Here is a 16,892-nt window from a genome sequence, read left to right as displayed (position 1 = left end):
TGTGAAAGCAGTCTTTAAATCAACAGTTGTCGATGATGTAAAGATAAAGACGAAGTGAATGCGTTCTTTTAATTCCTCTTTACACATTTTGTTTCTTTGTCGGCTGGATCATGCCAAGGGTTGAACAAATACAAATTATTCAGTTTTTAATAGTAATGCAAGACGACCGAACCTGGGAAGTGTTCAGTTTTAGTGCCTTTGCATGGCGTGAACCCAAACCCAGGCAACAGTCGAAACATAATCCTCAACGAGACCCGCTGAAATGACTACGTCCTACCACATTCCTTTCTAAGGTTTGGTGCCCCTTCCTTATACCACTGTTTGGTTAAAATGCTACATTTCGTAGAAGAATTTAATCCATGGGCGGACAAGCTCAGGGAATTTCGTGGCGCCTGACTCGACGAGTGAACACCTTTCCTCAATTTTCCTATTCCGTTGGTAGCATTTGTAATTGACGCGTGACACCGGAACGTGCTGAACCGGACGCTTCCGACGGTGGGCCAGCGACACGCTCTGTCACATCACGCGACACATTCGCAGGTTCGCAGGCGAGGCACGGGCAGCGAGCACGCTAGATGAACCACTGGCGCGCTCCTTGAACAATTCTTGGAAGACTGACTTCCTCGTCACCACCATGACAAAGGTAGACTGAACTTTGTATTAAAAGAGATCAATACCTTTTACGTTTGGATTTTTTTCAAGAGAGATTAAATATTTGCTTGGTCAGTCTAACTAACGTTCAAGACTGACCGAGCACGTATTTTATTCCCAAACATTAATACCTCATGAGTCAGACAGTCAATCAAGTTAAAAGGATAAACATTTCCTACCATTTTGTTCATCGATTTTATTTCACTTTTACCACACGCCCCTTTCGCCATCTTATGGCGTATACTTCCGCGAGGTGCGACTCGACCAATATGCACAGGAATATGGCTTAATTGTCTTAGGTATTTACAAATACTCAAAGAGCGGTACAAATACTGTTTATGGGAACGTTTTTACGCCAGTCTAGAGCCAGGGGCGGGTTCCGTCACATCGACATTTTCTCCACTGTATTGCTGCAGTGCCTTCAGAAATCAGTTAGTAGTGCTGTGCCAATCGTTTTGTCAACAATGTTGTGAAAATCCAACGTAGTGCATTTACAGCAACAAAACCATGGGTCAGATAAAATGGAAAACTTCTTAGTTATATTTGTATTATGATTGTCTTTACATGTACACTGCAAAAAACTGTAGTGTTAAGTTTACACCGGGGGTGTTATCAGAAGACTACACTAGACTAAGTGTAAAACTCTGATGATACCACAGGTATTGACCTAACACCACAGTCTGTGCAGTGTATAGGTGTCTCAAGCGAAAGCGGAATCCACCCACATCTGTGAGAAGGTCCATAGGATCCCGGCTTTTTTTAGGGTTACAAACTACTGTAACCATTTCACTGTAAAAAAAAAAAATTAATGTGCATGTTCGTTACCTTGGTATATTTTGCTTTGCCGAAAAGAAACACCGGCATTTGAACTCCTGTTTTCGCATACAGTGGATAGCAATCTACTGGCAAAAAGCTCTTCTTTCGGTCAAATCAATCTAGGAGATGCTGGATATATCTCCCACATTTAAACTATGCAAGCCTAGTCAAGATAAATCCGGTTTGTTTGTGATGACATCGTCTGCAAATTCCGTGATCGGGATATATCTTGTGGCAATTATAGTCTATTCGAAACCCTTGGTCTTATGATATTACAAAAACCGCTCAACAAACCACGCTTTGCAACCAACGCTTTAACAAAAACTCGCTGTTTTGAGTAGCTGTTCTTTGCAAATAGCACGTATACTGGCGCGATCAGGGCCCTTGTCCGCAGCTGCCGTGCCAGCACCTGGTACGCATTTCACAACACAGACGCTAACTAAACAAGACAGCAGATCCTTCCCCAACAGCTTCATCTGCACGCGTCACCTCCCTGCCAACGCCAAGACACTATACATTTCCTTTAATTATTTAATTTTAATATCCATGAGTGTTTACAACTGACGCCTGTGATAGCGATTAGACTGTACCCACCAGGAAACATAGCGAACGCTGACACACCGGAGACTATACAAATATTTGCGTATGCGGTGTCGTCCTCCGTCACTTTGTTCCGTTGAGAAAAAATTCAAAATGATATCCTGCAAAATGAGATCAGCAACTGCATGCTGATAACTACATTAAAGAATTTCGAAGAATACTTGTTTTCCAAACTCATTTGATGATAAATTGATTCTCTGCAAGTATTTTATATCTACGAGCTCAAAAAGGTAAGACTAAGGTTTATATGCCATCAACGTGCAACATAGCACATGTACATGAAGGCTATACACCGGTGAAACAACCTTGCACAAATACACGAAAGAAAAGAAAAGCTAAGAATAAATTGATATCCACGGATTTAGTCGCATGGATATTTTTCACAGTTCATACAATACTCTATCACACCTGTAGGCCAAGAAGTATATAAGACGGGACCACAGCTGAGAAAATGTTGGACGCTTGTGTGTTGAATTAATGGAGTTCTTCAAAATTAGACCAGCATTCTGTTTGGTGCATGCTTCATAGCACTTAACAGTCCGATTCTACCTATAATGTCAATTTTGCGATGCGGGCCTTCATAACATAAGCTATTCAAAGCAGGTGCGACGCTGTTACTGAGCAATGAAACCCGATGAGAGACGATTTCAAAGCAAAAATTGTCGGGGAGCTTCAAGTTTCACCAAGTTTTTTTTCCGACGAGCCCATGAAGTAAAGTGAAACATGCAACATATGCTATAATTAGTAGAGCTCCGAGGGCTACCGAATTAGGGAATTGAAAAATATGGCACTGGAATTAGGGTTTCCAATTCTGAGCAATTGGGATGCCATCCGACACAAAATTGGTACTATTTACCCATTTTGCATTAGGGTTTTTAAAAAAGACAACTTTTCCAGTTAGGGAATAATCCTTTTTTTTTGGTGGGGGGGGCTCTACATTGGGTGAGAATTTCTTCAAAAGGGCATCGGTCAACCCACCAAAAATTGAAAGGAAAGTGAAAGACGACATGTCGATCATGGTTTTTCTGCGCAGCCTGAACACCTGTGAGAGTGGTATTTCAAAAGGAAGTTTGAAGTGTGGGAGATTTACCACTGGTGTCTATGAGAAGGTATTCACTGGGGTGCACTCTCCATATCGGCCATCCTCGAGGGTTCTCCGCTTGACGACCTGCTAGCTGATCCCACAGATGTCTAGTGGACCTTATTTTCATGAGGAAACACTCCCACGTACGAACGCGATATGGATGGCCAGCCAAGCAGGCAGCTATCAGGATAATAAACTGGGGCTATTCGGGAGCAATTTGTTCCATCCATTAAGAAAAATATTATTGATGGAGATTAGTGATCCATGGCGTCCATTTTATTTTCTCTCCATGTTTTGTTAGTGCATCCTTATTGGCGATATATGTCGGTTTGGTACCCTGACTAGAGGGCATTACGTTTTATCAAAGGAATCCTCGAAACGTATAAGATCGGTCAACGTAATCATTAAGATGTTAAACTTAGCAGCAATTGGTCACGAAGTTCTCAAGGACTGAGAGGTAGGTTTATAGTCGATTCTTGATTTGTCCTGTATCTCCAGGCAAGGGCGTTCTCGACGACAAAGCGTCGATTCTGAGCGAAAGCCAGAAATCGAATATTTCGTATCTTTCTTCCAGCAAACCAACTGCTAAGAAAAATAATCACTCCAGCGGTCTCAACTCTTGACTGGTTGTTTACTTTGTACAATAATGTTTACGCATGCTCCGCATCCTATGACGCATGCATCACATGCGTTTAGACAACCAGTCCACTGGGGACATGAAAGCACATGCGCTTACATTTTCCAATTAAATTGTGGGTTTGTTTTAGCAGTTGTATCTTAACAAAGATTCTTCAAGTTCTTCATAAATGTATAAAACGCTCAACGGTAACCTAAAATATACGGGCTAGATAATATTATGTTAGATGTTTGCTTTTTCATAGTCGGCAAAACTGTGTATAATATAACTGTAGTAGCGCAAGCGTCCTTCATGTACACGAGTCAGAATTTATGGGACTGTTTCTACTCACGATCTTGACACGCTCAATATATTATAGTTAAAGGCCGAAATCCATTTCAAGGCGATGGAAAAGGACGTATTACAATACACTGCCACTCTCAAACGCCGAGGAGATTTATCGTTTTCATAACCCAGCGTACCCGACGGGGAAAATATTTTTAACAACCCTCTTTAACAAGCTGCTGTCGCACGGCCATCTGACAAGGTATCTCTCGTGATATCTCGTATCGAATTAATCAGCCCAGAAAATTACAAGCTGGCTCCGTCCCCCTAAAGTCAAATTATATCACATGGAAGAGGAGGTAAGCAAGACATATCGGTCATTTTGAAGTGCCTTTTTCCTGTCGGAAACTACGTCGGGCTTTGGCCAATCTGCTTCTCTTGCTTTTACATTTGGGTCTCAAATTAATTAAAGCCGTACACATCATGTTACAACCAAAAAAGTGATCAATTTGCATACGAGGTGGAACCCTGGTCTCTATAGACTGGCGCAGCTGTTAGTCACAGGGAAACCCACACGCGCAGCGATGCAAAACCGTGTAAGTACACGACTGTCGTTGGCAGTGATGTGAATGTCTACTGAGAGACATGTAGACCAACAATGTCAACATTCAAGAGGATTGTTCGTAGGGGCTGATCTGCGTGTGGCCTGTGTACGAACATATTTCGCTTATATTCTGACTGAAGGAAAACAAAGCCGAAGGCGTGCTTACCTTGTACGTGTGTTCTGCCATTTTGTTTTTCTGAAACGACAACCAAACCGAAATGTTATTAAGGAAATGATGCCGGAATGAAATTTTGAAGGAAAGTAGTCTCACCGATACACTTTAAATACCGATAATGCTTTGTATCAATGAAAAGCGTCACGTGTACACTGTCTTACATAGAAGTCTGTTGCCTTAATCAATTTGTACAACCGACATTAACTATATTCATACGAAGGTTGGATAAGTGATATCACTATACAATGTTTCATTGACGAAATGTTGAATATTTTATGAGCAGCATACCAGCCAGTAAAATTCCACTCCTGAAAGTAAAATTATGATCTGACCTAACAATACGAGTCACAAGTCGCCAAAGCAACTGTTGAGTAAGAGGCCTTTGGTAGAATCTTGTGCGGTGTATGCAAACCCTCTTCAACCTTTCTCACCCATATTTTTTCCTTTTCATCAAAAACATGGCCTCAAGACTCATGTAGTACGGTCCAGTCACGACTGTTAGCATTTAAATAACCGCTTAGTTGGTTTGGTCGCATTTTGTGTCAAAACTGAAAACATGGTCGGATCACAAACTGATGCAGAAAAATAAAACTTTTAACATGCATTAAGAGAACTTTCTCATCTGATTATTGGTCAATAGTTCAGTGTGCCTACGCTTAGAATATGAACATTTGCTTGTGTGAAGATGGTAAGGATTCCTTTTGAGTTCCAACAAGGATGGTTTATTCTAGTCCTAGAGCTTCAATGGCGTGCAACTTGCGGTGTACTTGTTCGGCTCACCGCGGCACCCCAGAGCGACCTACCCCGTTCTGGTTCCGCCGGGGCACGCAGCAGCGGCGGTAGCAACGAGACAAGAGCTCGGTGATGGCGATGCGGGTCGGGATGACATTGAAGGGGGGCGGCACCGTCCCGCCCACGTGGAGGAAATGAACCCACATCTTGGCGCGGGCAAACTTCCACTCTGTGTCCGAGTTTTCCTGCAAAAGTCAGCAGAGAAAGACCAGAGCTGAATGGTTGGTGATTGAACAATGCCTTGAGCTGTAGGTCAAACTATAAAGGGAGATAGAAGAAGGACACGTGGACAAAAAAATGGCTCACTAAACAAGAAATTCGTCCTCGTATCTACCAACAGAAGGCTGGCTTGATGGAATGATGTTTAGCTACCGGTAACCCGTTAACATTTGCATACGTAAGTTGTGGAACTCTCGGTACCATTTAATTTGTCCATTATAAAGGCAGTAGACGAAAAAAATGTGAAAAATCACAGGTGCTGAACTCACACTGCTAAATTCAAAATGACGATCATTTTGATTACTTTTACACTGAATAGTAGGGAAAGAATGAAGACGCGAACCAGTTTTTCCCTGTACAATGTACTAGTGGCCCTTGTTGCGAATGGTACACTCCAGCAGTTACAAGCTATTACAGATTGCGCATTTGTTAGAATCAGTGGTCGAGGTCGGGCGGCCTTTTCTTGACACGGCTTTCTTGTTCTCGCGCTCAAATGGCGGGAGCACGACTGAAGAGCACTGTTCTCGGAACAGGATTACACACCACCCCCTCGTCAGGGTTTTACAGGAACGCACGGAATAACTCGAGATTTTGATTTTTATACAGCTGCAAAAAGTAGAGAAATGGCTTCCAAAGCTATAGACATTGGGAAGTTTTGCAAAATTAACATTAATTATTTTCCGTAACACAGAAATGAATGTTCCAGTTTATATATAGCAAAGAATTCAGCCCATCCAAACATTAACTCTCGAATAACGTAGCCTACATGTACGCCGCCATGTTGCATGTCACTAACTACCAGCGATAACCGGTTATTTGTTCCTTGCGTTCGACCCACGAACAACAAATCGAGCTGTTCGTGAACTTACGAGAACAAGCCGGCCGAACTCAGCTAGTGTGTCCCTGATAAACGCGCCTGTCCGTGTACGTTTTTGGGTCCGTTACGTACACGATGCGTTCACTTGTTTCACTTTCACGGACAACAAAATCCGCATTACTAACAAACACACCATCAAAATCTGTCCGCGAGCTACCGTATTTGGACGGATATGCGCAACACTTGGTACAAGTATTGACGCGCATATGGAAAGGCGCCTTAATGTGATTGGTGTGGTACCATTCGTCGCGTGCAAAGCTCTCGTTCAGTTTTTTGGGCGCTCTGTGGAGATTGTGCGCCGTGTTTCAATGACAGCAATCCACACAGGTCAGGCCATCTCCGAAACGGGCTTCCAGAGCTACGGCTAGGTCTACTGTCTACGCGTCTCCACACATTTCCAATGGAGCCAAGACCTGGACCTAGCTCTGTAAGACATTCGGATGCACCCTCAATTCCAATTCGAAAAACATGAGCCTCGTGGATAACATTTCTCGGGCCTTCATGCCCGACACTACTGTGCTTTTCGTCATCAAACAAGACAAATTCAGCGATATGGAAAGGAGCGATAGATTTCGCGCATTATGATAGGCCAACGCAATGCAAACTCTTGGAGGCGCACTACTGTGAATCGCCAGTTTTGTTTATCTTTCTTCTGTTTTGTTTCAAAAACGGGTGGCAATGGCAGTTTTGCTAGCTTGCTGGTGCCGGCGCCTATTTACACTTGTGGATAAACACGGGCAGGCGGGGTTGGGGTTAGGTCGCTTGCTCGAAGACACAACATGTAACCAACCGGTGGCTGTATTCGAACCCACCAGGAGTCACAACTCCATGGCCACGCAGTCGGCATCTGTAAATCCCTCTTCAGGTTCACACGCACGTGTTGACACGCGTGCGATTTGAATGCATCGGATTTTACGATCATTTGTACCTCTACTTGAAGCACTAATAAACGCAATACCAGCTTTTTTTCCTTCCCCAGCTGTCTTCACCTTGCTTTCAATTCTAATTTGCCTTTGTTCTGCATGACAGGGCAAGGTGCACCACCAGGATCTAGGTACGTGTAACTAAGGACGAAGAAGTTGGTGTTCCATTGTTCAGACAGTCAGGTGCATGGTGACAAAGATATTTAGTATAAATCTACGTATTGTCGAATTATAATGGTAAACAAAATCGCACGTGTGTCGGCACATATCTTCTGATCTCTCTTACTATTCCGGGAACGTACTGACACAAACAAGATTTGAATGATTGAATGAATGCACAAGTTCGATCAGTTCAGACATCCGACTGATCGGAAAACGCAATACCCGCCTTTTCCATTTGGTTGTCTCTATCTCTTGCGGGTATGCCTTGTTGTATAAATTTCATGCTGTACACGTGTCTGGCAGGAATGATCATCCACTTTGTACAATATTGTTCCTCATCTTCGCCGCGTGCATTGCAGAGTTGACATTACGCCACCGTTTTCACGGAGAGACACTTCGGCCGAAAATCATGATTTTTTCACATTTCTGTTTTTCCCCTGGTGAGAAATTCGCCTCTTCGTGAAAACGGTGACGATTATTGGAAACCGAGCAATTCAGACGCTTTCCTCCTAACATGTCTTCTCAGCTGCTAAAGCTAAGCTGGGAGGATAGAATCATAAACAAAAGATTGCTCTCCACTGATTTCTTTGCCTCTGCACTCAACAGCACACACAGTAAGAAGTTAAAGAGCTGGGGAATAGTAGAACAAAAACCAAGGACATCGCAGGTGGCAAGGGGACGTTTGTTCCCTCGAGAAAAGGGGAAAAAGAGAAAACAGCAGAGCCATAGAACGAAGGGTAAAGGGAATGAAAATCACCAACAAATCACCTACAAATTGACCCATTTTGACGCTGATAGTTTGTCCGTTTTCTGCTGAGTACCCGGAACAAGTTAGCGACGCTCATTAGTAGAACGACCGTGATTTGAATACAGCAATGTTCGTAAAGCTACTAGGGCAGGAGACTGCGTCGTCCCGTGAAATGCAACGCAGTGTCAGCCCAGCGTTGACCTCGTAAACGCACGTACGACTTGAACCTCTCAGGCGATCGAAGTACATGGCTAAGTCTGTATGTGTTATGTGCACCTATGGAAGCTGTCAGCCAGTGGCTACATGCATTTCCCACATATAAGCATACATTATTTGAAGCCGCAGCCAAGACAATTGGACGCAGCCGTAGCTTTGAGATAGGGGATTTTCATCGAGCGGCGATCAGATGATCACATATTCATTTTCAGTCAGTAACAGGCTATCTTAATGAACCGTGGCGAAGACTTTCCCCGGTGCCATTCCTCAAATTCTCTTGACAATACATGTACACCGCCTGATTTATGATTTTACCAGCCTCTGGACTTAAGTCTATATATCAGCTCGTGATCTTAACACAGGCAGAGTCTGAATCTCTACGAACCAGCCATGAAAAACAGATCACAAAGTACTGGTTCTGTTTTCTAATGAAATTGTACAGTATGGTTCAACCACGCATGAAACGCAAAATATTAATCTTTGCTGTCATTCGGGATGGCTTTGTTTTATGAATACTCTGTATGGATTTTTCCACATTTAATGAAACTCCAGACGAACATTCTACTCATTTTATAAACCACTGTGTCTCTATTCATGATGCCAATGCAAACACATCTTTTATGACGCTAATGCAAGTCTGGTCAACGAGTCCGGTCTCCAATGTGGTGGACTGATTTATGATCAGTAGGCAGGGCAACTACTTGTTGTCTTGATGTGCTGCCTGCTTTCATGACGAATTTCTCAATAACATGCTATCTAGCATGACAGTGCTAAGGTTATCAATTCAACAAGACTCTTGATCAAATTCCTCACATCAACATTTTCCACGCATGGCGTAATAAAATTCTTCCAGATTTAATGAGCACTCAAGTCTGAACGTTTGGCCGGTCTGACGTATCTTAGTGACAGGATTAAAGACACACTGATGATGTTAAATGTTTCCCGTTGTGCAATTCAGTGTAATTATGACATCTTGCAGTACCTCTTCTCCTTGTAGAGATTAATCCATCGAGAAGCCATTACTGTCGGCTCCAAATCGCGATGTGCTTGGGGCACGCGAGCATGTCACAAGTCGCAATGTCCTATTGGTCTGGGATGTACCGTAACGCGCATGTGTGCGCTAGTGGGTGCAACCGTAGCAATGCCCTCTGGATATCACTGACGGATCAGTTTAGCGAGGATTTTCAGTCGCATGATTTTTGACGGCTGGTGTTCAAGTGAAACGGGCTAAGTTCGATCAAGGACCACTAGTTAACATATGGTTGGTTCGCAACGTACTTGGTGCATGTGCAGTTGAATTGAAGTAAAAACAACCCCAGTCAACCGTTGTCAGGTTATTAGGACGAAGGGGAGAAACAGTGGCCGCAGGAAAGGCAAGTTAGCAAAAATGAGGGTGAAAATGGTCGTCTACTAGTGACATACTATTTTTCCAGTGTTTGTCTTATAACTGGTACTCTCTGCACTGTTATATTACAAACGGTTTGTGGAAACCAACGACGCAACCAACCTCCGTAGGCTGGTAGCGAATAGTTGGCTAGACTAGAGTTCGATGACAGTAAGTAGAACTATGGTTACCTATGGTCCTTGACCGAACTTGTCCCTAATACAGTCGCGAATAGTTGACTAGACTAGTCCAACCACCTTCGACTAGCCTGCGTTCGATCAGAGTTTGTCCAAATATAGTTGACATCCTTGATTGAATGTACCCAAGGATATACGCGGAAACGCGCGCAACCTCGAAATCTCTCAACATTCTGGCGTACATGAAATTGCACACAGGTTCGAATATGCACGCGCCTCCACGGACGTGGTGCGCTTCCGGAAATGTCCTTACCCGTCATTTTACGTCACGTGAAAAACCTCTATATTGTAATTCAACTACCAGAATAAGAAGCAATGCATGATTGCGGTGGCACAACACCCGTGGACACGTGGTACACGCTCGTTACATGCCTCTTCAGCCAATAGGGTATCATGATTTGTCAAATGCACGCGTGCGTCAAGTTGAAGAATGTGCATGGAAGTGCTGTGGCAATATGTTACGGTAATTATTACGACATCGGAATATCAGAATGGAGTCTACCTAGGAGCGCAACACAAAATGTTAGGACAGTCATCCTATGGGATGACAGAATTCAGTCCCTAAACCCCACACGGGATACATCTGATGAAAACGAGGAATATGAACCCTAATACATGAGCAACCCAACTCCCCATAGCCGCGCAAGGAATGTGGACTCCTGACAGGTCACAGTTGCAGTTAATGCAGTAACCACTGGTGTCACTAACCAATAGGGGCTTTGCGTGGTAGCCATCTCTCAGGGCAGTTAAGCCCCCTTTGTGCATACTTAGTGGAACAAAAGCACTAGCCTGCAAAATAAGAGCCATGCAGACCCTCCATGTGGAAGTATTTACTGTGACGACAGTGTGGATATACAAGTTTTAACTATGGACCTCCATGTCATGTCGATACTAATCGCACCAAACGGACAAACTTACGGTTACCATTTAAGTTCTCTCAAAGCTGGGCGATGTGACTGGATAATGACCAGAACGGAATTTGAAATAGAATTCGACTTTCACTTCTGCCTGGTGCCAGGAGAAATACAAAATGATCACAAATCCCGGGAAGTAAGCACGTCAATGTGACATTTTAGATGTCACATTCACATCTAATGCACTGATTGGCTTTATGAAGTGAGTCAACAGTCTCCATGTCCGTCGTAAATAATCAGAAATAGGGCTAAGCCGTTGTATCAAAAGCTATTGCTCCACAGTGGCAAAGCAAGATAGATACCAATCCCATTCAATCATAAATTCCATTTGAAATAAATATGCAGCAAATTATCTGCGTAAAGTGATCATGTAGACTAAACCGTCCATCTAAAAAGGTGAAATTCCTACCATTTTTAGAAACCGTAAGTTATAAACTACTTTTAAAGGGAAATTGAATTCATACTTGAAGAATAAAGGTAAAATGCAGAGATATGGTTTGCCAGAGCATCAAAGATACTGATGCTAATGTGTTTGCTACACATCTCGAAAGAAAATCTCAGGGTCACTCCAAATATGACGGAGATAGCAGGTGCTTATTCAGAGACAAAACACAGTGCGAAATTCTAACCTTGCTGAATGGAGTAAGCGCTCCAACATTACTCGGAGTATTATGTCCTTATCTCAAAAAAGTCAGACTATTCCAGTGTTTTGCCTTCGGAGAGCTTCTTTGGTTCTTTACCTCCGAACATTCTCCTGTAATTTATGTCCCTCGTCTCTCACGCGTGCCCTGTCACCTTTTCCAACAGGAGTCATGATGACATGGGCAATATTCCCATCAATACGTAAATAAATTGGTACCTTCATTTCTGAATAACTACATTCCCGTATAGGGTATTAAATACAAAACAACACTTTGAGGGCAGGTGCAAAATCCAGTGCATTATTCCTCGTTCCCGTGAGTGTAGTTAACGACACCAAATTTGCTGAAACCAATAGCCTGGTCAACATACAATATTTTGAGGGAAATTGGACGATATACAGCGCTGCCAGAAACTACGCTGAACAGGAATTCATATCCTTATTATCAGTAGAAGATAGCACATGAAATATTTTATTTGGATAAATCGGGAAAGTCCTTATATTACCCCCCAGAAAGTCGAAGCGTTCAAGACTCATCTGCCACGCACGGCTGTGAGTAAAATGTTACTTTGTACTCTGAAAACTAATTCCTTTTTTTCTCGACAAAATCTGGAAGGTATGTCTTACCTCCACCCTCGTGTAGGTGTTACTCATCATGGCAATGAGTGCATTGAGCATGACGACCACCGCGAACATCATGTAAAGAGCAAAGAGGATGGTTCCCACGGCCTCGGTGAAGCCATGTTTAGCATGATTGACCCGGATAATCTCCAAGCCCTCCAGGCCAAAGAGTGACCAGAAAAGGGTCAGCATGGACTGGCCAACGCTGAAAGCAAATAGAAGACAAAATTAAAGTCTCTTCGCATAGATGTAGCACATGCACTTTTAATAACATTAATGTCAGGACTTTGTGACGTATACGAATTACAAGTAGATTGGTATTTTTCCCAGACTTCTAGCTTAAGCCGACAGCGGTCGAATAGAGATTGTCAAACTGTTGATGCGCCAGGCTTCTGGCGCCCAAATGTAAGACAAGGAAGCTATCACTGTTAGCAATGTACTTTTAGGAATAACTTCCCGAACCAATGGTTAATTGCCAAACTTGCCGAACCAGTGAAAATTTCCCTTATAAATGGTACAAAAACACGCGATTCAATCCATGTTATGAAGCCATTCGTTTTTCTGAAATATCCTGAAGCAGAAAAGGAAATGCCTCCCCTAAATTTTGAGACAAAACTTTATATTTCTTCCATCAAAATTAGATCTTCTGGGTGAGGTTCTGCCAGTTTAAAAGCAAAAAAATAAATAAATAAATAAAAATGACACGGCGACGAATAATCATTCAAACCGTTCGCTCATAGCCAGGTGCATGGGACCCTTAAAATAAATTTGAATCTAACTTGAGGGCACGTACACAATGCTTGGAATAATTCCGTTTTATAAGAGACAAACAAAGAGCGTACATTGGCCTCATTTAAATGTATCAATTAACCAGTTTCTCTAATGACACATACAGGACGTTTTACTCCTGAGCTTGAAGCAAATTGCTGGGTCATTTAAACTGAGGTACGGTGTATAGAGGAAGACAGATTAGACTCATTCCTATTGCACTGTGTGCTTCTTTCCACTCTAATAATTGGGCCCAGACGGGGTAATTGATATCAGTGCCTCGCCAACCAGACTCCCATCCTCCCCGCTATGGCTGTCTGGACTGCCCACGGGGCACCAGCCAACCGCAGCGAGAGCTTTCGCGCGTTGCCTAGAGGGACGGTTTGAGACCAGCGAGCCAGCTCAAGGAGCGGAGATGTCGCCCGTCTGGCGTTGAGTCACCTTCGATTGAAATGAACACGTCCCTGTTGTGGCAGGTTTAGTTGAAACTTATGACCAAGCGGTTAGTGCACATGGGTAAGCATGAATCTATAGGCCTACATCCTTTTATTAAGAAACAATGAAATCTTGAGTTACTAACACCTGTTTCTATCCACAGACGTGCTATCGTACTATGATTTTTATCCTGAACCTCAATTCTCCAATTAAGCTTCTATCTAAATAGCTCTCCACCGTTACAGCAACAGGCTTAACATTCCGAATAAACAAATGCTTCAACCATCAATCAATAATAAAACCCAACATGGAGTATGTAAAATGCATGAATTAAGACATATCGGCACTAAGTTTGCCCCACCGTATCCTATGAATTTGTCCCGGCATGTGCACCTGTGAAGGCAAAATTGGCACGAGCAGTGAACAAGTATCATGTACTTGACAAGTTATCCGAGCTCAGATCTTAAGCTCGGCTCGCCAACTTCTGTGCAAGAATTACTGTAGTTTCGTCCATGCACAAGGACAAACTATTAATTTACAGCAAGGAGGGAGTTTTCCATTTTTGTAATGAGCCTTGGTGGTAGACTGCTCTTTTCCAGTCACAGAACGACGCATATACCTGTCAACGAACAGCAATCGTTAATGGAGCTTTCTCATTATCTCTGACCCTCGTCAACAAGCCAGCATTCCACGACCTCCTCAGTTTCCTGAGTGGCAATATATCAATGCGATCGGTTCTGATTTCACACAGGCAAATATATGAACGCACACCCAGAAAAAAGATGTATGTTGATTTTCAACTCCTCAGGGCAATTTTAGGAGAAGTGCCGGAATGACGCCCGCCTCATTCTTTAACTCTCTATCAAGGATCAGCAGGTCAATTGATGTTTACCTAAGGTAGGTACCGGGATGCACATGACCCTGAAGGAAGACCCAATGCAAAACAGTGCTACAGTTTAGACGCATATTCATCCCAAACAAGTCAAGAACAAAAATGGTTGTACCTTCAAAACTGAAATGGGAACACTGGTATTAGAGACTACTTTCTTAAAATAACCAAATGTTACCAGCACGTAATGAGGTACATACAGTTATTGGAAATTTCGCTTCTACAATCTAACCCACGCTTATAACTTAAGGTTAACCTATACTTAGGTTAAACAGAGAAGATGACTTACTCGTAGAATGGTCCGGGCCTGCAATCTTCCGTGCCCTCAGCCAAGCAAAGAGTGAGATCGATCTCTTGATAAGCTTGGTAGATTTGATTCAAACCCAGCGAGAAGGCGAACCACACGATGATGAAGACCATGATGAACTTGGCAATGTCGAAGAGCATCCCACCCAGGGAGATCTGCAAGGGTCCCACCAACTGGCTGGAAACGGTCAGGATTAGCAGACGCAGGAAGGTGACCACAGTGGCGATGGCAAAGACCGCGTCGGCCACCAGGGCCGGGTGAAGCGGGTCGAACTCGGGCTCGGGGGCCGCTGTCGGCCCCTGGGTGGCCTCCACGCCGCAGGTCAGGTTCTCCAGGAGCACGTCCAGCATCCGGTCCAGCTCGGAGCGGATCACCCCGTCCAGGGCTGCCTCCGTGTCCAGGATAGTGGCCGTGATGTACTGCTTGAGCTCCTCAAGGGAGACTTCGCTCGAGAGGTTGACGGTGGCAGGGATGACAGTTGAGCTATCGGTAGCGACGGAGCGCGATGGTCCTGGAGGTACCACCGGGCTGGACCCAAGCCCAGGAATGACAGTGGTAGCTACTCTTAACTCAGTGTCTCTCTGAATCTGCAGTTTAGAAAAAAAACGAAACAAAAGAATCTCAACTCCAAACAAGGCAAAAAGAACTCCCTGAGCCTAGGCTAAATGAACCGTCTAAATTGAAAGTGTGCAGACTGAAGTCACAGAGAGGTGGGCCGTGATTTTCTGTGAATAGAAATGTCGCATTGCTGTAAATATTTACCCAGACATACTTTGAAACACTTGAGACACTGTGCTCTGCGTTAAGCATCATTTCGATAAACGTCCATTCAGTCCGTTTTTTTGTCAGTTCCTTACCTACAGACCCTATCGTTCATAACAAGCGTAAACACGCAATGATGACTTAAGACGCCCCTGTGGAGAAGTTACTTAATTGTGTCAGGAAACAACAATTTTCTGTTGATCTCGGCCTCTACACTGGAAGTTCATAGACTTTTTCGCATAAGAATATATTTGAAGCCGGTCTAGCTTTGAAACCACAGATGTAAGACATACAAAACTTTACAAGAAAATAGGAATGCGGAAATTACTACACGTTAGACAAATAAAACCAACAGTTAACGGCTGAAAAAAGACTACGGCGGAGTTGAAAATAGACTTTTGAGAACCTGTTACAGTGTTTCTACTAACTCAATAGCTCTCAAGGCACTTGATGCTACTTTTTGCGGGGTCACTTCATGCTTTTCAAAGAACTCTTGTCCTTAGCCATGAAATCCACATCGAAGTTAGAATACCAGCAACAGCTACGACCTTTTTGTTTTAATAACCCCATTAAGACAGTGCAACAAAAATTAGTGCAATGAGAGCGCTGACGGCCTGTAAGTTGTTCGATTGAACAAGTCGACACAAATGGCCTGGTGCAGGCAGAATGCATACGTGATGCCTAGCGTGATGTGAATCGAGTGACCTGCGTACGGTAGATCAATTTCTACGATTTCAAATGTGTTGCATTTGGTTTTGTTTTCTGCCAAATTTTCGTTTCAGCTGCTGGATATTGTTCCATTCAACCCGTTCCATTGCAACACGTAAGGCGTGCGTGTGGTTAACTCATGAAAGTCGCCGCAAAAGCAACCAACGTTGCTTCTTATACTTTGCATTTCGTCTTCGTGGTCAATTTAATTTTGTTTCAGTTCAACATAGGAGCCAATATTTCGTATCATGATGCAAAGCATAACTCCTAGCCCTATGCAAACGAAGTCCTTCCCCTGCCCATGTGCTGACATTAAGAGAATGACTGTTGGGGCCTTACCTGGAAATAACTGATGAGAGTCAGTACCATGTAGCTCCAGAATAGGGCCAGGATGGCAAAGTCCAGTACATTCGCACCGTCCTTCAAGTAGTTGCTCACGCCCCCTTTCCAGATGGCCTTGATCTCCGCCCATGTCATCCCTGACATAACAGAGAAGTTC

The 16,892-nt window shown here is 43.5% G+C and overlaps 1 protein-coding gene across 1 annotated transcript in view; it reads right to left on the bottom strand.

Annotated features, from left to right (window-relative positions):
• LOC110988809 (short transient receptor potential channel 4-like) overlaps nt 1-16,892 on the bottom strand; it is a 59,328-nt gene that overhangs the window by 9,754 nt on the left and 32,682 nt on the right. Inside the window, exons 8-12 of the mRNA XM_022252674.2 lie at nt 16,733-16,872; nt 14,906-15,510; nt 12,531-12,729; nt 5,635-5,808; nt 4,823-4,852 (exon numbers count right to left, since the gene is read on the bottom strand). Of these exons, the coding sequence (XP_022108366.1) occupies nt 4,823-4,852; nt 5,635-5,808; nt 12,531-12,729; nt 14,906-15,510; nt 16,733-16,872 (1,148 nt within the window). The remainder of the gene's footprint in view (nt 1-4,822; nt 4,853-5,634; nt 5,809-12,530; nt 12,730-14,905; nt 15,511-16,732; nt 16,873-16,892) is intronic.

This window comes from Acanthaster planci, linkage group LG10, assembly GCF_054643075.1.
Source record: "Acanthaster planci isolate LZ-2023a linkage group LG10, COTS_SCS, whole genome shotgun sequence".
Taxonomy (NCBI): Eukaryota; Metazoa; Echinodermata; class Asteroidea; order Valvatida; family Acanthasteridae; genus Acanthaster; species Acanthaster planci.
Note: the sequence above shows the minus strand (reverse complement) of the source record. Positions and strands in the feature narration are given on the sequence as shown.